Source organism: Neltuma alba, unplaced genomic scaffold, assembly GCF_004799145.2.
Source record: "Neltuma alba isolate B1F8T4 unplaced genomic scaffold, ASM479914v2 tig00010858_pilon, whole genome shotgun sequence".
In the NCBI taxonomy this organism is placed as follows: domain Eukaryota; kingdom Viridiplantae; phylum Streptophyta; class Magnoliopsida; order Fabales; family Fabaceae; genus Neltuma; species Neltuma alba.
Genome location: NW_021635652.1, coordinates 19462 through 44149, shown reverse-complemented (window position 1 = coordinate 44149; position 24688 = coordinate 19462). Strand labels below are relative to the sequence as shown.

Below are 24688 nucleotides of genomic sequence, written 5' to 3'. Positions count from 1 at the left end.
AGATTGTTTATTGTTTACTCTGAAACTTGTTGCTTTGTTATTCGAAGTTGTTAGTAGTTTTAGAGTCTGATTGTAATTCCGGTTAATTAAAAAAAAAAAAAAAGAACTCATTGTAATTCTCTTTTAATCATATTGCCAAAAATATCCTTGCTCTCTCTGCGTATCATTTTTTTTCCGAAGGCTTCTGCCTTCCCTTTCCGTCCTTCCCCTTTCCTCCTCGTCGACTCCCACTCTACACCACCGCCACCGGCGACACCGCTTCCTCTACTTCATCCTTCTTCCTTGCTCACCTCATACTTATCCGACGCCAGCTAATTCTTCTTCGCTGTCCTCACCCGCTTCCATTTTCTTCTCTGAGAATCTGGGCCTGCGGGAGCACCAGCAGCGGCGGCATCTTTGAACTGAACACCACCAGCGTCGGCCTCCTCGGGCGGAGCACCACCAGCGTCGACCTGTTCGAACTGAGTACCACCGGCCCTTTTCCTCTCCACCTTCCTCTAGTCGAGTAATCCAATACCCTTCTCCACTCTCTCCGGCGACAATCTTCTTCTAATCTTTGGCCGGTGAACATGAGTTGATTTGAGATCCATTGTTGAAATCGTTGTTTGAAATCCCATGCGCGGGGTTGTGATTTAATCTGTTTGTTTGAATCTTTTTAGTTTATGCCATTTAATCTGATATCGTTTGAAGCTTTGTTTAAGTCTCTTGAAATCAATTTGTTAATCTTCGTGTGAGTTAAATATAGCTAAACCGGTTTCGTCGCCGGCGAGGAAAGGCGGCAGGGAGGGGGTTTGTTTTCTCGGTCGGTGGTATTCCTGTCATTCTACTTTTATACATATTAATTAAATATAAAAATTAAATTTGTTTATTTGTGGATTCAACGGGTCACATTTCTTTCTTGCCTATTGCCCATTGTTTGTCTTAACGGAAAAGGAAAACCATCAACAGCGCCCATCGTCCTCAACATTAATTCCTGAGATTTGATTTTCTTCCATTCTGAGTAGACCTTGGACTAGAAAAGTTAAACCTCGCCTAACCCCCCGACCCGCGTTAAATGCGTGAAACTCTTTCGCCACATTGCATTTCCTCGAAACTCACGCTTCCGTGATCATACAAGGCTGTCTGAGATTTTTCCCTTTCTTCTCTTGGTCGGTTTTTCTCTCGGCCAGTGAACAATAACTCTTCGTTTCGGAAAATCTTGGCTATTTGTGTTGAAAGCACGCAGATTAGTTCAGATTCGGACCAGATGGGTTCGGAGGACAAGAAGAAGGGCTATTGGACCCTATGTGTTTGGGTGCTGGGTCCTCTTATTGCTATCTTTGTTGCCATGGCAGTGTTATACAAAACTTCTCCCAATATGGCTCTTTTTGGAGCTATCAACGGAGCTTGTCAGTGTGCTCAGGTAATTTGTCTGTGCTTCAGTTGACTTCAAGATCACAGAGTACCTATATGGGATCGTCGAATTGCATCACGATTCTTCTGATTAAAGTGAAAATATGGAGTTTCCTATCTACATTGGAAGTCATGACGTGGTTTATAGCATGCTTCGTGCCTTTTGGAAAACTTTATTGCTTCGAAGGAAATATTTTCTCCTTTGTATTATACTTAAGGAATCAAATTTCCGATTGGAAGCTATTTTCTGGACAAATCTTATTTTCAGAAGATTCATCTTTGGTTAAAATTCAGATGCTTGGTGCGATGTAGAAAGTGATTTAATGCTAATTCCTTTCTGTTCTACATAATCACTTATTTTGTGGTTTATATTTTTTCTTTCTGATCTGCATATGCCCCCCCTTGCAGGGTACGCACAAGTATAGTGGCATAGTGGAGGATTGTTGTTGTGACTATGAGACCGTGAACCATATTAACGTGGAAGTGTTGCATCCATCGCTTCAGGAGCTTGTGAAAACCCCATTCTTTCGATATTTCAAGGTTTGCCGGTCTTCTCTTAAATCGAGAATATCTTGACTTTCCATTACAAGTACCGAGGATGTCCCAATAATACGTTTTACAATTGAGTTTGAAGAAGATCTTCTAGTGTTGGAGTGTCTTGTTAGAATTAGTTCATATCCGTGTTTTAGCTTGGATGCTAGTTAAACCTCTGGCAGAATATGAAAAGTCTTTCTAGAGAGAAGGGGAGTATGTCTGCGTCTTTTTTTGGCCAGTAGACAGTGTGCATGTGATTATTTGAAATGTTAATGCTTGTATGCTGCCGGACTCATGCAATGAATGACAAAGGTTGGTTGTTCTGTGGTAGGTTAAGTTATGGTGCGACTGTCCTTTTTGGCCTGACGATGGCATGTGCCGCTTGCGGGACTGCAGTGTATGTGAATGTCCAGAGAATGAGTTTCCAGAATTATTCAAGAAGCCTCGTCGCCTTCCAGCGGATGACCTTATTTGTCAAGAAGGAAAACCTCAAGCAGCTGTTGATCGAACCGTAGATAGAAGAGCTTTCAGAGGATGGACAGTAACTGACAATCCCTGGACTAGCGATGATGAGACTGACAATGGTTTGTCACTTTATATGTATGAATGCTTTTAAACAACATTGCATTTTATCCTGGTTAATCTCCAAAATATTATATATTTATGCTGGAGTACTGTTGCTAGTGTTCGCAATTGACTTTGGTCTTCATGGTTATCTTGAGACTCAATAAAGAGCATCTCAATTGATGCCAATTTTCAATTTTTTTTGATGTACAGATGAATTGACTTATGTGAACCTTCAACTAAATCCTGAAAGATATACTGGTTACAGTGGTCCGTCTGCAAGAAGGATATGGGATGCTATCTATTCTGAGAACTGCCCTAAATGTGAGTTGCCTGTTAAAAGCTTATACCCTTCGGTCATTTCTTCTCACCCTCTTCATAATTTTTTAATACAACCTAGTGAGTGCCAAACAAAATAGGTCAGAGCTCCTATGGAGTTTATGGGGCCTCTAATTAAATTTTGGAGCCAAGTAAATTTCTATGATGCCGGATTAAACTAACTTTTAAAGTGAGCAACCTCTCTCTTTTTATCTGTATCTTTCTTCAATAGATGAGGTTAGCCATTTGGATGTGCACTTTAAAAATTTAAAGATGTCAGCCATGCTCTCTTTGTTTCTTTACTTTTGAGAAATGATTATCTTTGAAGAAATAATGAAAGAGTAATTGTTTTCCTTACTGTATATTGATGTTGGGTGCTTTTATATGAAATTGATATCTATTTGCATCCTTTATAATCCACTGATGAGAGAAAATGTTTGCCTTCTGTAGATCCATCCGAAGAGTCATGCCAGGAGGAAAAAATTTTGTATAAATTGATATCTGGTCTTCACTCCTCCATATCAATTCATATAGCTGCTGATTATCTACTTGATGAAGCGACAAACTTGGTAAATTTGAGTTTTTTTCAGTAGTACCTGATCCTCTTTTTGAGTAAAATTTTGCATTGCTTTTGCAGATAGGTACAGTTCATCTTCTATTTCGGCATGCGGACTGCTAACTGGTTTTGGGTTTTAGCCTGAAATTTTTTTGATTTGGTTTTCTTTCAGAATAATAGTCTTTATTGACTGATGGACCTTTTGGAGTGGTGGGCATTAAATTAAAACAAACTTAATCATTTGCCTAATATACTTTTTTTTCCCTTCTTTGGTAATTCCAGTGGGGTCAGAATCTTACTCTAATGTATGATCGAGTCTTAAAGTACCCAGATCGTGTCAGAAATGTGTACTTCACCTTCCTTTTTGTCCTGCGAGCAGTAACCAAAGTGAGTATAGATTGTCCTACTATTTTTACATACAGTCAATAGTCACCATGATATTTTTTTGTCTTTACGACTGGTTCATAATAGTTCTTTTACCATCTACAACTGAATACTCTTTAGGCTGGGGAGTATCTAGAACAGGCAGAATACGATACAGGTAACCCTATTGAGGACCTTAAGACACAATCCTTGATGAGACAGATGCTTTACAACCCCAAACTTCAAGCAGCATGTCCAGTTCCATTTGATGAAGCTAAGCTGTGGAAAGGCCAAAGTGGTCCAGAGCTGAAACAGAAAATTCAGCAGCAGTTCAGAAATATTAGGTATCTCCTTAAATATAGTAGGTTTAACACTTGCCTTTACTAAATATCTTCTAGGTTGAGAAACTCCAAAATTTTTAAAATGGAACTTTGTTGACGCATAGTGTCTTTTGAATTAATGCTCTAGTTTTCTGAATTCTGATACATATTTAAGAAGGAAGATTGATTAGTAGTGGGTTCTATTTCCTCCTATTAGATAATTAGGTATGCGCAGAAAAAAAAAATTATCGGAAAAAATAGACACTGATTGGATTTTGACACAATTTCTGTGTTTAGATTATGTTTTGTACCTGGGTGTGCTTTCCCAATCCCATGGGTAATTTACTGAATTTCTTCCTTCCCATGATCCTAAGCGGGTTTTGTATGTAAACACCATGTGATATGGGGAATTTAACACAGGTATATGGGAGCGAAGCATAAATTTATGTCTGGTCTTTCGCTAATATGTTACTAGTGATTCAGTTTGCAACCTGCTTCATTCGATATGTTTGTCACTAGTAATGACATCATCCTTTGTGGCATGCAGTGCAATAATGGATTGCGTGGGATGTGAGAAATGTCGATTGTGGGGTAAACTTCAGGTTCTTGGTCTTGGGACGGCACTAAAAATTCTCTTTACTGTTGATGGTCAAGAAAATGGGGATCAAACAGTAAGTGCATTTCCTGTAAATTCATTTTGCTCATGGTTGTCACTTCTATTCATCTTCCTGAATTCAGAAGGGGTATATATTTTCGATCCATTCACAGGTCCTTCCACCTTGCTAAGTTTTGAATACGAGACTCAAATGAATTTTTTTTAAATAAATGAAATTCTCTTATAATTTAACACGTAATTCTTCAGAGGTTATCACCTTATTAACTTCGTTGGAAAAGTTTGTAGAACCAGGACGCTGGCTTCTAAAACTTTGCTGATTTTTTTCCCTTTATTGTTTTTCACTCTTGGATGCATGTTAAATGGATTTCCTCTTTGCTGTGTAGATGATATCTTGAACTTGTAAACACGGAGTAAAATCTTTTTGTGAGTATATTTAGGGAATCTTTTAAAAAACTAACGAGTATATAAACTGTGCCACCATTCGCATGCTTGCTGCAAGAATTTGTGAGTTGTGTTCTATGGCCAGTTGGCTGACCAAACTCACTATGCTGCACTTTATTGTCTTCAGCTACAGTTGCAAAGAAATGAAGTAATTGCCTTGATGAATCTCCTTAACCGGCTGTCTGAATCAGTCAAATTTGTTCATGAAATGGGACCCGCAGCTGAAAGAATTGTTGAAGGGCATGTTTCTACTCATAGTTTGATCAGCTCATGGAACAAAATTTGGTCATCTATAGTCAAAGCTTAGGTAAAATGGTTTCTTTTGTGGATTTGCTGTGTCTTTTTCACTAAAGTGTTTGAATTGAAACCAAATCATGATTTTAAAAGTGATTTTATGTTATATGAAATAAGTATGTGAGAGGAGTTTTGTTTATATTTGTATAAATTTTAAAAAGTTTTTTTTGGGTAAACCAAACGCCCCTGTAAATGCCCAATTGGTTTGACGTGGTTATTGTTCCTTTTTGTGTGATATTTGCAGGCACGTTTTGTTGAGCCCTGTCATACTGTACACATTACAACCAACACAAGGAAGGCTTCAGAAGCCAGAGGCCATTGTCTTAGTTGGGAAATTTTACAAGGACATGATAGTTGTGTATATTGACTAATTGTATGTGGCAAGTTTGAAAATTTTGAACACAGGCAAAGAAACGCATTACCATGATACACCTTCTTTTATGAGCACATAGAATGAGAGAATAACAAATTTACATCAAGATTATTGTTCAGAACACTGCCATCTTCGGATCTATTTTAAATATAAGTGTTTTGACTTTTAATTAAGAGGGGTGGCTGAAGGGAGGGTTTTTTTTTTGGGGGGGGGTTGTCTGGTTAGGAGCATGAAATATTTTTATATTTATATTTTGGTTTTTAGTCATTATAAATAATTATAATTTTTAAAATCATCTTCAATATATGTTTTTTCTTCTAAATCTTTTCCTCTAATTTTCTAAACATAAAAACAGCAGATTCGTTTCTGGCTTACTGCTCAACGATGATGTCTGCTCATGGGAGATCACTGCAATTCTAGACAATCGTATTAGATTTAATTACTTAAAATTGATAATTTTTTTTTTTAAATGTACAGATTACCAAAACGGTTCCTCCCCTCCTCAAACAAATAGTATAGAAGTCCCTCTTATTACCCAAAAAAAAAAAAAAGAATCCCTCCCTCCGTCAAAATCCATCTGATGTCAAAATCCAAGGCTCAGATTCGTCATCCCAACGTTTGTCCATAAAAAAGAAAAATTACAATTAGGTCGCATTCAGGAAAATTAAAGACAAAAAGATCCCTTGAAATCATAAAATTATTCTGGAATCTTAAAGGATTTTTTTGCAATAAATTTTATTTGTTTAATTATTAAATTACACTTATTATTATTTTTAAATTTGCATTAACAACTGAAAGAACAGTCGTTGACAACTAAATGTGCAAGGATTGACAATTATCACAGTAGGTATTGACAATTAATGCATTATATTTTGTGATATACTGAAAAAATATATTATCAATACCTGTTAATTTTTATACCTTAAGTTATCAACAGTTATTCTTTTAGTTGTCAATACAAATTAAAAAAATAAGGATAATTTAGTAATTAAAGAAATAAAATTTATTACAATAAAACTTCTTAAGATTTCAAAATAATTTTATGATTTTAAAATATTTTTTTATATTTAATTCTTTTAGGTAAAACTTGATTACAATTTTTCCAAAAAAAAAAAAAAGAGATTCGGCATCCGCCTGTGAAGAGCATCCAGATTCCTCAAAGGAAAAGGCGGGAAAGTCGAAGGGTAGCTTCACCGATCTTGGCGAGCTTCTTCGTCGATGCTTAACTGATCTGCTCGGTTCGATTTTTTTTTTCCTTTTGTATCTGAAGAATTTCTCCAATTCTACATGTAGGTTATTGATGCTCTGTATCTAGTTCCAACTTTGTGTTCACATTTTCTTTTCTGTCGGGGATTATTGAGTGTGGTGCCATCTTGATTTCCATTCGTTGCCTTGAAAGATATGTGGCTTGGGTGAAAGATGCGCCTCGGTATGCATTTTTCAGGACTCGGTTTTATTAATGATGGAGTAATTGTTGGCAGTTTATTAGGTTCAAACCCGTCTTATTCATCTTATTACGAAAGTGTTTCAGTTAATGTGAGAAGCGTTTTCTAAATTTACTGTGGCAGTGAAGAAGACCAATTTCAACAAAATTGTTCAGACGAAGTTTGGTTTTTCATCCGTATAGAATCACCAACTGAAGCATTTTGATGTCTCTATCTTCAAGTTTTGAGCAGCTGAAGGAAAGTCGACCATCTGTTCTGATTGAGCTCTGACGTACGTGGCTAGATTTACTAAGCATTCAGACTTCATGCACAAGAATAGGAATGGACATAGATCCATACCCACAAAAAAGGAGAAAACAAAGGCTCAGCCTTTGAGGGAAAAATGACAAAACGTTGTGTTTTGGGTTAATGGCGATTGGAGAGGCGGCGGAGGGATTAGTTAGGGGAGAGAACCTGACTCCGAGCCGAAGGCTTCAAGTTAATGAAGCACTTGATCAAACGCCATTACAGCGATCTTGTCCCATATCTCAGGAACTCCAGGGAGTCATCAATCAAAGAGTCCAAAATCCTCCAACACTGTAAGTCAGGTGATCTTCCCGAGGCCCTTAAGCTTCTGAACACCATTAGTTCTGGTGATATCCGTGTCAAACCAATTTTATACGCCTCCTTGCTCCAGACTTGTACCAAGGTCGTTTCTTTTGGCCATGGCATCCAAATCCACGCCCATGTTATCAAGTCTGGTCTTGAAATCGATCGTTTTGTCGGCAACAGCTTGCTCGCTCTTCATTTCAAATTGGGTCCCGATTTCTCGGAGACTCGGAGAGTGTTTGATGGCCTTTTTGTGAAGGACGTGGTGTCATGGAGTTCAATGATTTCTGGGTATGTGCGTGTGGGGAAACCCCAAAATTCTCTGCAATTGTTTTCGGAAATGCTTGAATCTGGGGTTGAACCTAATGGTTTTTCTTTATCCGCCGTCATTAAGGCATGTTCTGAGCTTGGTGATTTAAAGCGAGGAAGATGCTTCCATGGAATGGTCATGAGTCGTGGGTTTGATTCGAATCATGTTGTTTCTAGTGCTCTGATTGACATGTACGGAAGAAACCACGGTGTCCAGGACGCACGCCAGTTGTTTGATGAATTGCTTGAACCAGATGCTATATGTTGGACATCAGTTATTTCAGCATTAACAAGGAATGATTTGTTTGATGAAGCTTTGGAATTTTTTTATGTTATGCACAGAAATCATGGGCTATCTCCAGATGGATTTACGTTTGGGACTGTGTCGACAGCTTGTGCTAACTTGGGGAGGTTGAGGCAGGGCAAAGAAGTTCATGCTAAGGTTGTTACATCAGGGCTATGTGGAAATGTGGTTGTCGAGAGTAGTCTTGTGGACATGTATGGAAAATGTGGCTCTATTGGAGAATCCAAGAGTATTTTCGATAGAATGAGCAACAAGAATGCAATTTCTTGGTCTGCCATGCTTGGTGTATACTGTCAAAATGGAGAATGTAAAACAGTGATCAATCTTGTTAGGGAAATGAAAGAGGTGGATCTTTACAGCTTTGGGACTATTCTTCGGGCATGTTCGGCACTAGCAGCTGTAAGACACGGGAAAGAGGTTCATTGCCAGTACATAAGAAGGGGTGGGTGGAGAGATGTTATAGTAGAGTCAGCCTTGGTTGACTTATATGCAAAATGTGGCTGCATTGATTTTGCACAGAGATTGTTCTTACTTATGCCAGTTAGAAATCTGATAACGTGGAACTCGATGGTTGGTGGACTTGCTCAGAATGGAAGAGGGAGAGAAGCACTTGAGTTATTTGAGAAGATGATCAAAGACGGGATGAAGCCTGACCACATAACTTTTCTTGCTGTTCTTTTTGCTTGTAGTCATGCGGGTTTGGTTGATGAAGGGAGAAAGCTTTTTGCCTCAATGACAAAGGACTATGGGATTAAACATGGCATTGAGCACTACACTTGCATGATCGATCTTTTAGGCCGTGCTGAGCTGATAGAAGAGGCTGAAAACTTGCTTGAAAATGCAGATTGTAGATATGATTCATCACTTTGGGCAGTTCTTCTTGGAGCATGTACCAAATGTTCAGACTCTATAGCCGCAGAGAGAATCGCGAAGAAGATGATTGAGCTGGTACCTGATTACCATCTCAGTTATGTTCTTCTGGGTAATATTTATAGAGCAGTAGGCCGTTGGAATGATGCTGTGGAGATCAGAAAGTTAATGGAAGATAGAGGGGTTAAGAAGATGCCTGGTAAGAGCTGGATTGAAACTGAGAGTCAACTGGGTTCTAGTCTACGCACGCACAATTTGAGCAATGCTGGAAAAGCAGTGTCTCCATGAGTGAAATTGAAAGTGGCGGTTGGTTTGTTAATGAATTTCATGGCCTTCTCGAAGGACATGACTTAGCAAATGATTCACTCTTTAGAAAGCCTACTGTGAGATGTAATAATTTCAACTGAAAATTTTATGGCAATCACCTGCTTAATTTTTTTTCCACTCACGTTTCTTTCCCCATTTAACTTGCTAACTGATCATTAGTTTTTGAGGTAGCCCGTTCTCTTGGGCCATCAGCGTCCAAAGAAACTTCTTAAATGAATTCATGTATGAATAGAATGAATGTTACTTGCTAACGGAAGTTGAGTCCAGTAAAAATAGCTAGTTTTTTATAAAGTGATAAAACAATATTCAAATTTTTGTTGGGAAAAGTATTAATATTTAGTGTCTTTGAATAAGATTTTCTTCAATAAAAGAATACATATATTTAACAGAAAAAAAATAAATGTTTCTTTTATTTGTCAAAATGACAACAAAAATAAGCTTCGATCATCATCTATCAATATCAATTTATATGATTTTATTGCAGTTTAAATTATAAGCAAAACTTATATTGAATTCTCCAATAGCTTGGAATGGATATATGCCGGTACATCACTATATCTTAACTTGTAAGAAAAAGTATAAAAAACCTAAAACCAATTTTCACTATTTTTTTTTTCCCTTTGGGGCAGACAATCATTTTTCCACATCTGACGATTTTGATTTGATGCATTAACTTATCGTTAGGCAAAAATAATAAAATAGAACCTGTTTATCATTTTTCCATCTTTACCCTTTTTTAAATCACTGAAAACGACTCATTGTCTTATCTTTTTAAGAGTTTCATCAACACTTTGCCTGTCATAATTTTGTTAAATTAAAATTAAAAAGTTATACTTTATTTAGTTAGAATAAGATGGTAATACAACTCAAATGGTGCATTTGAATTCTTTTTATTTTTTTAATAGTTTATGCTCTTTTCTCATAAAGACTAAAAATCGTTGATGGTGAAAAATTGTCACAAAAGCTCAAAAAGCATAAGGATGGGCTGAGGCTGAAAAGAGAAGAAAAGTAGAGAGATGAGTATTTCTTACGCGACAAATAGTAGATATTCATAGTCGTCGTCTTCGTAAACGGAAAATTGGAACATTGGGATTCTTCTCTTGCTCATGGCTTGCTGTGCAGGTGATCGCTTCCTTCCCTCTCTGTAAGCGAAGAATATAGTGCTCAGTGATTCCTAATTCTCTGTAGGTAAGCAATCTTTTCCCTCGCTAACTTATGCATCTGGTAAAGTCGGTTTCTTCATTTCCGAATCTCGCTTCGAAAAGACATTCAGTTCAGCTTGTGCTTTGGTCAAGCCTGGGATCAACGTAAATTACAAGGTAATATATTAAGTTTATGAGAATATGTGGGAGACGAATAAAGGATCACAATTATGTTGGAGTAGGATATCTTTTGAATTATTCTATTGTTTTGATTGAGCTCGAAATGGTCAGATTATTGCAGTGAATTATCAGATTGAGTATAGGTTGTGTTTCGGGAATTTTTATCTGCATTTAATAGGCTTAATTTGATATTTTGATTTATGAAGAATAAACGCGGATTTGCAAAGGTGGAAAATTGGTTGATTATATTACAAATTATAGCTATTTCCTAGTTAAGTGATTCGGAATTTTGACTTTCAATGCAGTGTTGGGAGAATGCAAGTGCTGCAGCAGGTTGATTTGTTAGTCTGTTGAGCGGCATCTTGAACGTTGGAGAGTTGTGACAATGGAAGTTGAGGCTGGGAGTTCTTCAACAGTTGCCACGGGTGGTCATGCTTCCCAACCAATCTCAGTACGTTCGAGGCGAAATAATGGTGTGTTTTTCTTGTTTCTCACGGCAGTTTTTCGATTGTTTCTTTCTTCTTCTTCTTCTTCTTCTTTTTTTTTACGCCCACAGTTGAGGACTATTCTGTTTATGTTTTTATCTCTATAATTTCTGATAAATTCCGGTTTCTCTATTTGATATGTCTGTAATGGACTGGGTTGTTACTGGGACATCATCTAGACATGTCAGATTATAGGAGGTTACTTACACACATTAGATGTTAGGGGATGGTTTCTCTAAGCTATCTCTCCTTATTTCAAGTTTCAAGGCTAGATTGTAATTTTCTTTTTTTACTAAGATCTAAGCATATGTAATTCTTATCAGCAGTCAAAAAGAGTGTTGGTTCATTTTTGTTTTGGACCTATTGTTCGTTGACTTCATTGAGATTTGGTTTTTTTTCCTTTGTCTCTGTTAGAAACTCACAATTATAGAGGATGTGGCAGAGTAATCATATATTTAAATTAGTTATTATATACTTCTTCAGGCCTCGGGTTCACATTGCCAGAAAGAACTAAGAATAAAGGAATTTAGAGACTAAGAGGAAAATAAAATGTAGGGGGACAATCCCACCTATTCTAAATAGAAGCCAACAGGCGTTCATTTGCTGCCTTGAATCCCTCCCCCGCCCCCCGGGGGGGTTTAAGAAAAGAGAGAAAGAAGTTGCTTTTATGGTTTACTGAAGATGTGCATATTGGCGTGGCTGCCATTTGCTCAATGTCACTGTCTGCTTGGCTACCGCCACAGCAGATTGTAATGAGAGTACTTATTTAGTTGCAGTATATTTGAAGGGCCTGATATTACATTACTGTTTCAGTGCATTTTATGATATATATCTTTTTGTGAAAAGTGACTCTGACTTGGAGGATGAATCAAATTTGGTGCCGATTTTATCTGTTGCATAGTTTAGAAAGTCTTGTGCGGTGGTTTACTTTTAACTGCATCTCATGTTTCTCTTTTAGATAAGTCTCTGCGCATGAACTTCCTTTTTAAAATCTTTAACCTTTTTACTTCTTTAATATAACTTAATGTCATTGTGGGGGTGGCTTTGTAGCATTCTACCAGTTTACCCAGCAGAACCTTCCAGCTTGTAAACCTGTCCTTACACCAGCAACAGTAAGTTCTTTGACATTATTTGAATATTAATAGGTGCTTTGTTTCATAAAATGTGCGTGCTAAATCTCAATCATGCACTACGCAGGTCATTGCTGCATTTCTATTGATGGGTTGCATTTTCATTCCTGTTGGGCTTGTCACTCTTCGTGCTTCCTATAGTGTAAAATGCATTTCTATTTTCTTTTCATTCTGCGCGGTGATTTTTTTTCTTCTCTCTTCAAAAGCTTAACGCTTGGTGGAACATACTTTTGACCTATGGATTGTCAGGTTGTTGAAGTTGTGGATAGGTATGATGTTGAATGTGTTCCAGAAGAATATAGAAGTAACAAGGTTGCATATATCAAAGATGACTCAATCTCCAAAAATTGTTCACGATTCTTGAAGGTGATTAGTCATTTATCTTTCGACTGCATTAGTTAGTCATGCTATCTCTGCAGTCTTTGTTTGATCTCTGAGACCTTTTCCGGAATTCGCAATGTCAAAATCCTGTGGATACTTAGTTCTTTCATCATACATCTATTCACTTGTTTGCTTACGGTCCCTTAATTTTGTTTACAACTTGTCTGTAGGTACCTAAATCAATGAGAGCACCAATTTATATCTATTATCAGCTTGATAATTATTACCAAAACCACCGACGGTGAGGATGCTTTATTTCCCTTTATATACCATGGAGCTCTTGCATGGCATTGCATTCCCATTTCTTCAGTCTCTTCCACTTTCTTTTCCTCTCGTCTATTATTTTTTTCTTGGTCCTGGTCTACAAATAATATGTATTTCATAAGTATATCCTCAAGTTTGGGGATTTCAATAACATCATGAGTATTTATGCTGGAGCTAAGCTGGATTTTGCTCCGTTCAAGACAATTTAGTTTTTGGTTGTCACCTCACCTGCCTGCTTTATCATCTGTGCTGCTTGTTGAATGTCTCTAGTACCCTTGAAGAATCGTGCAGAATGATTTTTCCATGTAAAGGCAGAAGATATCATAGTCAATTGTCATATAAAATGATCATATCCAAATTTTTAGGCCTTGAGCTATAAAATGGTCAGATACAAAAGGGCCTTGAAGCCCAAGCTTACGTTATGATTGCAGAGCTAAAAGGAAACTAAATTAAGAATTGAACTATCAATTGGTATTAAGTTATTTGATGGATATAACAGTCATTCTTTCTTTATGCAGTCACAATATTGTTATGCCCTTCCTCTTAATAAAGTGCTAAAAAGTTTAAAAGAGAGAGCTGGTAATTGTCCCTTGAAATGATTTTAGATATCTACACTGTTTCCCCTTCAAAAGCAACTTTTACTTTCCTGCCATTCACAACTTTTAGATCTACCAAATTATAAATCTCTGGGATCTACATGATATTTTCTAATTGTTCCCTTTGACATTTTAGGTCGCCTCTGAAAAATTAGTTGCGGATTTTGTTTGTCAAGTTTAGATTTTCTTAATTTCTTTTTGTTATTGTTCACCAAAATTTATGAGTTGAACCATGAGAAAGCTCATGCCACCTCATGGTATGCTTTCTGGACATTTGGTTGAGATGTTTATGGAATGAATATCATGTAGGGTACCCGAAAGCATTTCAAATTCTTCAATAGTAGATGTATAAAACGTGTTATTTATTTTCCTCCTTCTTTACATCCGTAAACATGAGTGCTTATATAATCAGTTTCTATTGCATGATTGCTATGGTCATTGAAGTCCTCGAAATTTGTTCAGGTATGTCAAGAGTAGAAGTGATCAACAACTCTTACAAGGACTTGGGCACAATGGCACCAGTTCTTGTAAACCTTTAGAGTCCTCTAATGGTCAGCCAATTGTACCTTGCGGGTTAATAGCATGGAGTTTGTTCAACGATACGTACAGATTTAGTCGAGGACCATCAGATTTGAAGGTCAACAGGAAAAACATTGCATGGAAGAGTGATCGTGATCATAAATTTGGGAAGCATGTTTACCCTTTTAATTTTCAGAATGGGACCTTGATTGGTGGTGGAAAGCTGAATCCGCATATTCCTGTAAGTTCCAAATCTTGCATACAATATATCACTTTACTTCCTTCCTAATTATGATATGGCCCATAGTTGATTTTCTATATTCTTTTGTCTATGAGAAAAAAGTTTAAATACAATTAATTTGTGGCTTCAGCTGCAATGCCTGATAGATTTCCTTCGTGGTCAATACCGATGCAGAGTAGTTGGAAATGATCAGAACAGTATTTATCATAATCGAGGATATTGACAAGCATATAGGTTAAGCTGAAGCCTTAATTTTTGTATGCCCACCATGTGCAGAAAATGTTGGATGAGAAGGGGAGGGGGTTGTGGGGGAGAAAAAACTTCAGGAACCAATTCACCTTGAAACCTTAAGTTGTTTGGTGGAGGCTTATAGATGTTTCCCCCTCTTATAATCTCATAACTATATATTCATGTGCAATACTTATCTTTCCACTTCAACGATCTGATTCATGTGTAATCCAGGTGAATTTTTTTTGAATGATTTAAAAAAATTAAAGAGGCACAAAACCCTATATGTACAGATAGAAAACACTCAAACAGTGATAAGGATTCGGTTTTTGTTTTATATATTTGATTGATATTGATGTGAGTTCTCATCGTCTACCTGTGCTGCCCATTTTTCTTTTCACATTCAGCTTGGTGACCAAGAAGATCTTTTAGTATGGATGCGCACTGCTGCTCTCCCTAGCTTCCGGAAGCTGTATGGTAAAATTGAAGAGGATCTGGATGCAGATGATGTTGTTGTGGTCCACCTATTGAATAACTACAACACTTACAGTTTTGGTGGAAAAAAGAAGATTGTTCTGTCAACATCAAGCTGGCTGGGTGGAAAGAATGATTTTCTTGGACTCGCAAATGTTTTTGTTGGGTCCTTTTGTGTATTGATCTCCGTCATCTTCTTGTTGCTTCATGTGAAAAATCCCAGGTAATTATTATAGTACATAAAATGACAAGAGTCCGGTAGCTTTTGTCATTTTTCCCACCTGATTCTGAAATTTGATTTCAAATATTCCTCATGTTACCCGTGCTGAAATATCCCTCAGTTAGCCCACTATTCCGAACTATTCTATCATGCAGTTTCCTGGAAGATTCTGAACTATTTTCAAGAGTAGAGAAAATGATTAAGATAATTTCCTGGGTGTTTCCTATCAAGTTCTTTAATTAAACTGTGGAATATGAAACGTTGAAGAACTTTCTTGAAAGGAGTCAAATGATGTGTTGTATATGCTTGTATATTATTTTCCCGTTAGTACAATTTGCAAACAGCACAGCTGATTTTTTTTCTTTCTTTTCTGTTTGCAGGCCTTGTGGGGACCTAGCTTACTTATCTTGGAGCAAGTAGGCATTGCAAATTGATAGCCTAAAAGAAGGATTAGATATACTTTTTCCCCTTCAAAATATTCTCTTTCTCTGACGCTGATCTCAGATGATAGGCATTCTTGTTACGTTAGCTTTTGTATTTAACTGTACATGATAATGGAAAAGTATATAGCCCAGTGAGAAAATGCTTTAGAAACACAAACCGTATTACCAACCGATATAGAGTTTATATATTAAACTGCTATTTCAGAACCACATGGGCTGGCTGAAGTAGCAAGGATGGGATGGAGTGTGAGTAGCAGTTAAGGATTTAATCCTCCTGATATAATTTTTTTTTTTTTAAAAAAAGGTGTGTAATTAAGTCAGGTTTAAAACAAATGTTGCTTATGGAACTTCTTTGTTTGGAAACCAATTAGAACACAAAAGCCAGGATTTGGTAGAAGCAACTAGCTTGCTGCCTGCACCTTATGAAACTTACGACTTTATGAATTTCAATTATAAACAACTGTGTAATATTATTTTATACAATTTATAAATTATTTATGAAAATATAATAATCAGTTACCTATCAATATTGAGACTAAGGCCAAACATACAATAATTATATACTGTGGTTTGATCTTTTTTTTCTATTGAGAGTTCAAATTTTATAGAATTATCTTCAATTAATTCGATAATGTTTAGTTGATTTGACAATCAGATCTATTAGCCATGAGGATTATTCTTTTTTTTTTTTTGGGGTAATAATTGAATCAAGAATTAGTCATCAAATAAGATGCCCGATTGTCATTTGAAAACAGAAAAGGCGTAGCCTTGCAAGCCATCTGCATCTAGAAACCCAGTAGACTTCAGATTCTGCCGCCTGAGACGACGGTGAATATAAAATCATTTATTGCCTTCTAGAGTGAATACCTATGTCACCCTAGTAGAAGTTTCGTTTTTTAATCGAATTTTCAAGTTTAAAAAAAATTAAATTGACTAGATCTAAAAACTATTCCCAATTTTAAATCACTTCTCATATTTTCCTTACAAATAAATTATTAATCTTTCTAGAATAATGACATATGACTACACATCACGGCCTAGCTCTAATCAAAGTCTGCTCAGATCTCTCTTCAAGCAAGTAATCTGCAATTCTCTGATATTTCCTTCTGTTCATAGGAACTCTATAAATTCTCATTGTCCTTCCACTTTCTATCGCCAATTTTGTCACAGAAATCTTTCTTTCTCTTTATCATCAGGTTTCTATTCTTTTCCTTTCCCAGAGAAAAAAAAAAACATCTAATTAAAATTTCTGCGATGATGGAGTTTCAGTATAGGAGCAAGTGGGATGAAGTTGCACCTTCCCTCTTGATATCTCACCAGAAATCTTCCAGTCATCCAAGATTGGAACCCATCATTGAAGATGAACCAGATTTCTTTGGATTCCTGAATCACGAAGCTTTGCTTCCTTTTTTTCTATTACTTTCTGTGGCTCTGTTCTTTCTTCTGTAAAATTAGTGAGGCTGAATTTTAGCCTCTATGTTACATAGGAAGTTAGGATTTAGGAATAATATTAAAAACTACTGTTCTTCATGTATCTTGAAGAAAAACGATTGCAGGTAATATTATTAAAATTAATAATTAATACAGACTAAAAGTCATTTTGTTGTTTCTGTTTTGATTTGTTTGGCTATTACGTACGGTACCACCTGGCTTGTTAATACAAAAAGGAGAGGTTTACCTCACGAAAAGGGGAGCTTTCCGAAGATTATACGTTCGTCAATTCCGCAGAATTTTGAACAATTACATGTAGATAACATTATAACCTTCAAAACATAATAAAAAAAACTTCGTTTTATCAAAGACAAATGAATTAAAGTCTTTTGAGTTTGATATGCAGAAAATCCCTTAACCATGAATCCTAAATTAAACTGGTAGGCTCATAAAGCCCTTTCTGCTTGTTCGTTAATACATTATTTCACTGGCGAAGAATAATATGCGAGTGAAAACAAACTTTTTTAACATTTGAGACGATAATTTTTTAAACTTATCTTTTATATCTGCGTATCATCCTCACAAACAACATGTGTATGCAAACTACCCCTTTAGATGTCATATTCTGGCAGTAAAATAACATAATTTTTTATTCATGTACTGAAAAGCTTCATATTTCTGTACAAGAAGAAGTAGGAAACAAAAGAGAGAGAGAGTGGAAGAACAAAGAGAATCCTTTTTGGTAAAACAACCTCAAACTGATTATTGTATTCAGATGCTTCTTCAATGATAGGCTCCAACTTTGGAAGGTAATTAGGGCTACATTTCTGAGGGTTTATCAGCATTGCTGGGGCCACCTCTCCACATATGCCTCTCACTTGCTTCACCATCTTCGCAATCAAAAAGAGCTTTTTAGGGTTTAAGAGAGAGAGAGAGAGAGATTTTGATATTGCTTCACAACTCCGAATATTTTTCTGCTGATGATCTCAAATCAATGGAGCTGTGTATATATATACATGGGTCAGTGAACTAAAGAAAGAAAGAAACAGTTAGGTTGGCTATATAAGAAATATATAACAAAAAAGGTGTTGGAAAGTTAATTTACGCATTCCAGAATATGCTTTTGGAGGCTTAAAATAGAATAATAATTAGGTAACAAAGACTTTTAATTGACTTGTATGAAGGCCGGATTTTCTAATGATAGTATATAATATGTGGGAACTACTCGACATTGTGACTGATCATTAAAAATAGATTCTTCATGTTTTCAGATTTTGTGGAAAAGTTCAATAACAAACATCTCAAACGTAAAAGATTTTTTCTTGGCTGAAATTGGGATATCTAACCGGGTAGATATCCATATATAGCCATGTTCTAAAACTACACTAAAAATTAGACGTTAGAGGTTAATTAGTTTCATATATGTGTATGGCTTTAATTTGCAAATGAAGTGCTTGAAAAGGTCATAGATAGGCGGGTACGTATAGTTGGCCTTATAATGCGGTATTTCTAGCAGTCTAAGAGGGTTGGCCACTTACCCCACCATAATTTTTGAAAATAAAATTAATTAACGTTCGTGAAGATGATGATAATATATATATATATATATATATATATAGGAGTGTTGGTTGTTTATCAAATTAATTATACTCTCACCCTTTTGTTAAGATTTGATCATGTGGAGCAAAATTACCCGCAAACTTGCAATAATTAATGCTTGTTATAGAAATTATGAGGGTTTTTTTTTGGCATCGCTTTGTTACCAAAATTAAGAATATTTTGTAATATACAATTTTACTCTTAATTTATTACTATTGTGCTAACTTTGAAGGATAAAGTTAAAAATTATTGAATTTTAAATGAAAGTTAATAAAGTTTAAAGTTTTCCTTAATATATGTGAAACATATTGAAAGTAACTTGTAAATAGGACCAGAAGGGTATCGATTAGTAAGCATCATTATAGTACCTCATCTGAAAAAGTTTCACTGAATACGAGAATCCGACCAAAAATGTTAGTGCTAATATATGTAATTGAGCAATTGATATATATATATATATATATATATATTCTATTTCGGTGCGTTAATTTGATGGTGCAAAGAGCCAAAAATGTCTTGAGATCAATAAACAAATTTACACACTCCGATCTGTACGAGCTTTCTTTAAGCTGCATGTGAAGGTTTGCTTTGATTTGGTGAGCTAGCAGCTAGCTCTATATAAGATTCAACTCATATTTTTTCACAAAATTACATATATACTTGGAATTCAACAAAAATATAATATAATCATTGAGATATTACAAACACAGAATCAGATTTATGACTTGGTCGAGCTAGCTATATTTATATATGAGAAAAGAGGGTTTCATCTTATGTCAGCTGAAGGCTTGATTTGCTGGGTTTCATTCTTCATCTTCATCGTCATATTCTTCTTCCTCCTCATCTTCATCTTCTTCTTCAGAAATAGTTTCCATGGTTGTTTGGAGGTTGTAAATCTTAGGAACGACATTAAAGAAGCTAGGATAATATTGAGGTGCAACAGCACAGACTGGCGTTAATGAAGAAGAAGAAGGAGTGTTTAGGAACATTTGGGACCCACTTATCTGGGAGGTTGCAGGAAGCATATCCATCTATGGTTTGGGTTACTGAAAAGAGATGAACTCCGTGTTATTTATAATACACAGTACACACACTCTCTCGCCAACTTGATAAGGATGATATCATTTTGAGAAGAGAATCAAAATAAGACAATCGTCGTATAGTTAATTTATGTGGTAGCTATTATATTTGTGAAAGCTTTTTATTACATTATCCTCTTTATATCTTTTGTGAAAAAAAAAATACTAGTTATCTATGGTATTCTTAATATAAGAGCTAGATAACTAAGATATCCTCAATATGAGAGCTAGATAACTAATATGCAGATATTAAAAAATTATTTAAGTTGATTACTAATAACAAATGTGTATGTGTTGATTTTTCTAAACCATCCTCTTTAATCATGTGTATTAAAACTATCTTTTGGTAGAAATTTTCTTAATATACAAAATGAATCTGGATACTTTAAGAGAAAAAAACTATAAATTTGAGATAAAGCAAAATGTGATTTAAAATCAAATTCAACTTCTAACTAGTTCTTATATTAGGGATGAAAGGTAATATATAGGAATCCCTGACAATATAAAATTAACTCCTTTAATTTCAAAGATCGGCCCTCTATATTAATTTAGATTTGGACTGTACATATATGTACGAATGACTTGCTTTACACAATAAATGCAGGTATTTGGAGGCATTCTTTCCTATTTTGTATTTAAATTATAAGTCCTCCTGATTGATTGTAACGCTTCCCTATGAGTGGCCCTCCCCCTACGAAAATGGATTAGATTAGCCCTCGAAAGCTCTTTGTTTACAAACACACACAATGCTTGACCTTCCCTATACGGCACATGTGATGTTTATGGGCAGAGGGCACCATACCTTTGGGATGGATGCTATATGCCAATCTTCATTTCACATGGCCTTTTTGGCGGGAAGGATGCATATATAGAAGGATCTGAAATAGATAATAATGTGGTAATTATTATTATGTTTGATTAAGGGCCTGTTTGGGTATCCCCAAACCGTGGTTTCAGAAGCACTTTTCCGCAAAACGAGATAATCTCCTCCACATATTTACTTCGTAATCCGTAAAAGCACTTCTGAAACCATGGTTTGGATTCTATCCAAACACACCCTAAGATTAAGGCTTTACTTAATGGGGAGAAACAATATCAATAATATATATCTATCTCATAACGTTAATTGCATCTTATATATTTAGCTTTGCAAGAGTTCTGAATATCATCTCTCACGTTATGAATATTTTGTCAATAGGATTGATAATTATATAGAAACTAATAACATTCATGTCACTAGTACATGAACTACATATAGAACGGTTTTAATGCTAATCATTAACGTGAGTTAATAGTAAAATTATGGGTGGGTATGCAGCATAGTGAATCGGGTCAGTCATCGACCCAAAGTTTGACTTGGAAAAGACAGCAGGGTTGAACAAGACAACCCATTGTTAAGTGCCATCCGATTCCAACTTAAGGTTAAGATGGACTAGTCTTGATTCATCAGACTCCTTAGATTGATTTAGGTAGTATGAAACTTCAATTTAACTTTTTTCCCCCTTGATGAGAGGCAATATCTTAACTTGATAAACACAATTAAGATAATAAAAAATAACCATAATCATGTAAAACTTACTGCAAAATATTAAAACTTATAGGAATTTTCAACAGCAATAAAAAGCAACAAAATTTCGTATTACTTTTTGTTAATTTAGATAATAGAAAAGGCGCTCAAAATTTTAATAAATAGACACAAAACACACCAAACTGACAAGATATCCTCAAAAGTTTTAATTGAACAAGAGATCAGAAATTTTCACCTTCATTGTGAAGACCGAAACGGTAAACTTTTATGCTTAGTTATTATTACCTTCGGTCCTAATTATAAGATATTGTTTGTAGTACTTTGTGAAGATTAAGATAAATAATGATTCGTGTAACAACGAAACTACTACACTTATAAAGTAATCAATATCAAAAAGTTAACCATGATAGAAAAGAAACTTTGTAAAAATATTTAGAAATACTATCATGGTTATATAAATATCCTAAATCATATGAGATTAACCATGATAGAAAAAGAGTTAAACCAATCCATAAATATGTCTATCATGGTTAAAAGAACTTTCCTAAATTAACTGCGTGCAAAAAGATATTCATAATGGATAGGGCTTTGGGTATTATAAATCTAGAATATCATTTTCAACCATAAGCCCATAACACGATTTTACTAAATAGTACCTTTCATAACTTTCAACAAAATCAAAAGTCATTTCATGTCAAAGATCATTGTGGATTCACCACTCATATCAAACAAAAGAAATCACATGCAAATGCCTAAAGGCCTCCGGCCTTCTACCAGCATACAGTCCAGTAACAGTTCTCAAAAGTACACTGTCAAAATAATCAATCTCAAACATATCAGAGTATGTGGAATGGGCCCTATCATGGCAATATACATCTATCCAACACAATCAAAAGAGTGGAAGCGCTACAATTTTGCAATAGCAGCTCAAGCTTCCGGAGCCTTCCCTGACTGACCCGAACGGGAACTATCACCTGGAAAAGTGTTAAATCAACGGGGTGAGACAAAAGTCTCAGTAACCAGCAATCCTACTTATCAAGCATACAAGTAAGTGCTCGTGACGTGTCAAGTGAGACAAAAGCAAATTCATAGTATTCCAACAAATTTCATATTGTCAAAGCATATAAAAAGTATAATCAATAATCTTTTCACCTCCCTTATATCCACCCACCTTATATCCTCTGACTAAACCCATGGGCTAAATCCTCATCCATGTGACTGGTAATTAGACAAGCTCATCGATCAAGTGATATGGACCGGCCAAAATCCACAGAGCACCAGACCGGACCATGGGTTCCCCCTCTAGTCTACTAGTAGGGTGTCAATGCCCTATAATGAATAATTGGGCCAAAGGACCAATCAGTGTACACCTGATGGCCCTACCACCTTATATCCTCAAATGTACATAATTCACCCCCTTATATCCTCTTTGTTATAGTACCCATCATCAACATCCGCCACCCCTCATATATCAACACTCAAATTATTGCATTCATAAACAATCATCAACATGTAAAAATCAATTGGGATTTTCCATTTTTCAATTGACTCATAATACCTAAGATCATCATAATAGTAAACATATATATTTTGCAACAAAAGTCTCACAAGACAATTTCAATAACAACATACTTTCATAGCTCACATCGTAATTCAATAATATTTCATAAATTCCTTATAATTCAAAATCAATCACAAACAACCTACGAGCATGAATAATAAGTGGAAAGTGGTTACCTCTTGTCTAGAACAAGTATTACCACAAGGTTAACCCCGTGCTCATACCAATAGCCCAATAATTTAATCTACACAACCAATACATTTACATATCAATACACAAGCTATTTAATTAATTACTTAAACTAAAACATATATATAAGTTAAAGTTTCTAATTCTATGCTAAACCCAAACCTCTCATAACCCATAATTAAGTCTTTTAGCACAAAATTTATATATCCTCACAATCCAAAATTTTCATTTAAACATTTCAAGGTATTTACTTTAATACAGATTTTTCTCAAATTTTTAAATCTGAAATTATCATATTTAAAATTCAAAAATCCTATTTTAACTTTAAATCTCAAAAACCAACCATTAGAAATTCACTATACATCAAATGCATCTAAGTAAATAATTTAATCAACAGTTTCATGGTATAAATATCATATTTTTCATAAATAAATATCTGTTTAACTAAAATATTCATTTAAAAATATTAGGTCAGTCAATAAATAAAACTAAACTGATAGAAATGATCTACTAAAATAGCTCTACAATATTATGCTTACCTATCATCAAAACTCAACACTTGCTTCAAACCCTAAACCCAAAAATTATCTCTAAACAGTATAAAACTACCATCATTAGATAGATTTAGATGAGTGGAAAAACTTTCATGAAGAGAGTTTAATGAAAAGAAGTCATTTGGCTTACCAAAATGATCTGCAAAGTTGAAACCCTACTGGAAAAATGAGAGGAGGCGCCGGAGAAGGTGAAAAAGAAAAACGTCGAAATGTTTCTCTCTCTGGCCCCCAACGGTTAAAATAATATTTTGGCAAAAATTCCAGTTAAAGACCCCATATTAAAATGGGACAAAATTATAGTTTGGTACCCCGTTTTTTTCTCATTTTTTTTTAATCCGTTTTATTATTATTATTATTATTCAGAAATTTCCTTATACGTATTTTATAAATCTTATTTTCAATAATTCTCTTTTCTTAAATAAATAGAGAATAAAACTCATTTATCAAGCATTAAACTCCTTCTAAACTTAACTAAACACTAGGAATAATAATAAATAAAAAATTTGGGATGTTACAATTCGAACATTAAAGTTTATAGTCTATAAATAATATCTCATAATTAGGACCGGAAATAGTATTTACAATGTGTATATTGTGAAACAGCATACTGTTTAAACTTTAATCTTCGAATCATTATTTATCTTAATCTTCACAAAGTATATGTCTTCTTAATCATTAAAAAAAAAAATTCATTTCTTGAGATAATATGGAAGATAAAAAACATGTTCTTCTTATCCAGCATTGCCTCACACACACATGATTGTTGATGATAGAACAGTGTGTTAAAAAAATAAATGTTGATGATTAAATCCACCATAATGAAAATTAAT

At 35.1% G+C, this 24688-nt stretch overlaps 3 protein-coding genes and 1 long non-coding RNA gene across 7 annotated transcripts; 3 read left to right on the top strand and 1 right to left on the bottom strand.

The window, feature by feature from the left end:
* The first annotated feature begins 1167 nt into the window (after positions 1 to 1167).
* Positions 1168 to 5940, top strand: LOC114759529 (endoplasmic reticulum oxidoreductin-2-like). The gene is made up of 10 exons (XM_028948720.1): positions 1168 to 1402; positions 1801 to 1932; positions 2258 to 2510; positions 2704 to 2814; positions 3259 to 3377; positions 3647 to 3751; positions 3869 to 4071; positions 4595 to 4718; positions 5232 to 5411; positions 5643 to 5940. Exons 1-9 carry the CDS (start codon positions 1247 to 1249, stop codon positions 5409 to 5411), a joined length of 1383 nt encoding a protein of 460 aa, XP_028804553.1. The 5' UTR covers positions 1168 to 1246; the 3' UTR covers positions 5643 to 5940.
* A 988-nt stretch (positions 5941 to 6928) lies between these two features.
* LOC114759527 (pentatricopeptide repeat-containing protein At1g03540-like) lies at positions 6929 to 9735 on the top strand. Its single transcript, XM_028948717.1, has 2 exons — positions 6929 to 7060; positions 7340 to 9735. Exon 2 carries the CDS (start codon positions 7698 to 7700, stop codon positions 9573 to 9575), a length of 1878 nt encoding a protein of 625 aa, XP_028804550.1. The 5' UTR covers positions 6929 to 7060; positions 7340 to 7697; the 3' UTR covers positions 9576 to 9735.
* Positions 9736 to 10605: 870 nt separating this feature from the next.
* Positions 10606 to 16201, top strand: LOC114759530 (putative ALA-interacting subunit 2). 4 transcript variants are annotated; one of them, XM_028948722.1, is made up of 10 exons: positions 10606 to 10736; positions 10803 to 10933; positions 11242 to 11409; positions 12472 to 12533; positions 12619 to 12693; positions 12801 to 12917; positions 13103 to 13173; positions 14255 to 14552; positions 15188 to 15477; positions 15855 to 16201. In XM_028948722.1, exons 3-10 carry the CDS (start codon positions 11322 to 11324, stop codon positions 15892 to 15894), a joined length of 1041 nt encoding a protein of 346 aa, XP_028804555.1. In that variant the 5' UTR covers positions 10606 to 10736; positions 10803 to 10933; positions 11242 to 11321; the 3' UTR covers positions 15895 to 16201. The 4 variants fall into 4 exon arrangements, with proteins under 4 accessions (XP_028804555.1, XP_028804557.1, XP_028804556.1 ...); XM_028948724.1 differs by having other exon boundaries at positions 10606 to 10802; positions 10910 to 10933; XM_028948723.1 differs by lacking the exon at positions 10803 to 10933 and having other exon boundaries at positions 10606 to 10802.
* Positions 16202 to 22343: 6142 nt separating this feature from the next.
* Positions 22344 to 24023, bottom strand: LOC114759521 (uncharacterized). Its single transcript, XR_003741927.1, has 3 exons — positions 23989 to 24023; positions 23292 to 23359; positions 22344 to 22528 (listed from the first exon to the last, which is right to left on the bottom strand). It is a non-coding gene; the product is annotated as an uncharacterized LOC114759521 (long non-coding RNA).
* Between the last annotated feature and the right edge of the window lie 665 nt (positions 24024 to 24688).

Bases quoted from the DNA above. Each gene is read 5' to 3' on its own strand.
- LOC114759529 (XM_028948720.1), top strand. From the start codon at position 1,247: ATGGGTTCGGAGGACAAGAAGAAGGGCTATTGGACCCTATGTGTTTGG. The intron at 2,511-2,703 runs GTTTGTCACTTT...TTTGATGTACAG, and splicing joins CGATGATGAGACTGACAATG to ATGAATTGACTTATGTGAAC. The intron at 4,072-4,594 runs GTATCTCCTTAA...TGTGGCATGCAG, and splicing joins CAGCAGTTCAGAAATATTAG to TGCAATAATGGATTGCGTGG.
- LOC114759530 (XM_028948722.1), top strand. From the start codon at position 11,322: ATGGAAGTTGAGGCTGGGAGTTCTTCAACAGTTGCCACGGGTGGTCAT. The intron at 12,694-12,800 runs GTAAAATGCATT...ATGGATTGTCAG, and splicing joins CTCTTCGTGCTTCCTATAGT to GTTGTTGAAGTTGTGGATAG. The intron at 15,478-15,854 runs GTAATTATTATA...TTCTGTTTGCAG, and splicing joins CTTCATGTGAAAAATCCCAG to GCCTTGTGGGGACCTAGCTT.
- LOC114759527 (XM_028948717.1), top strand. From the start codon at position 7,698: ATGAAGCACTTGATCAAACGCCATTACAGCGATCTTGTCCCATATCTC.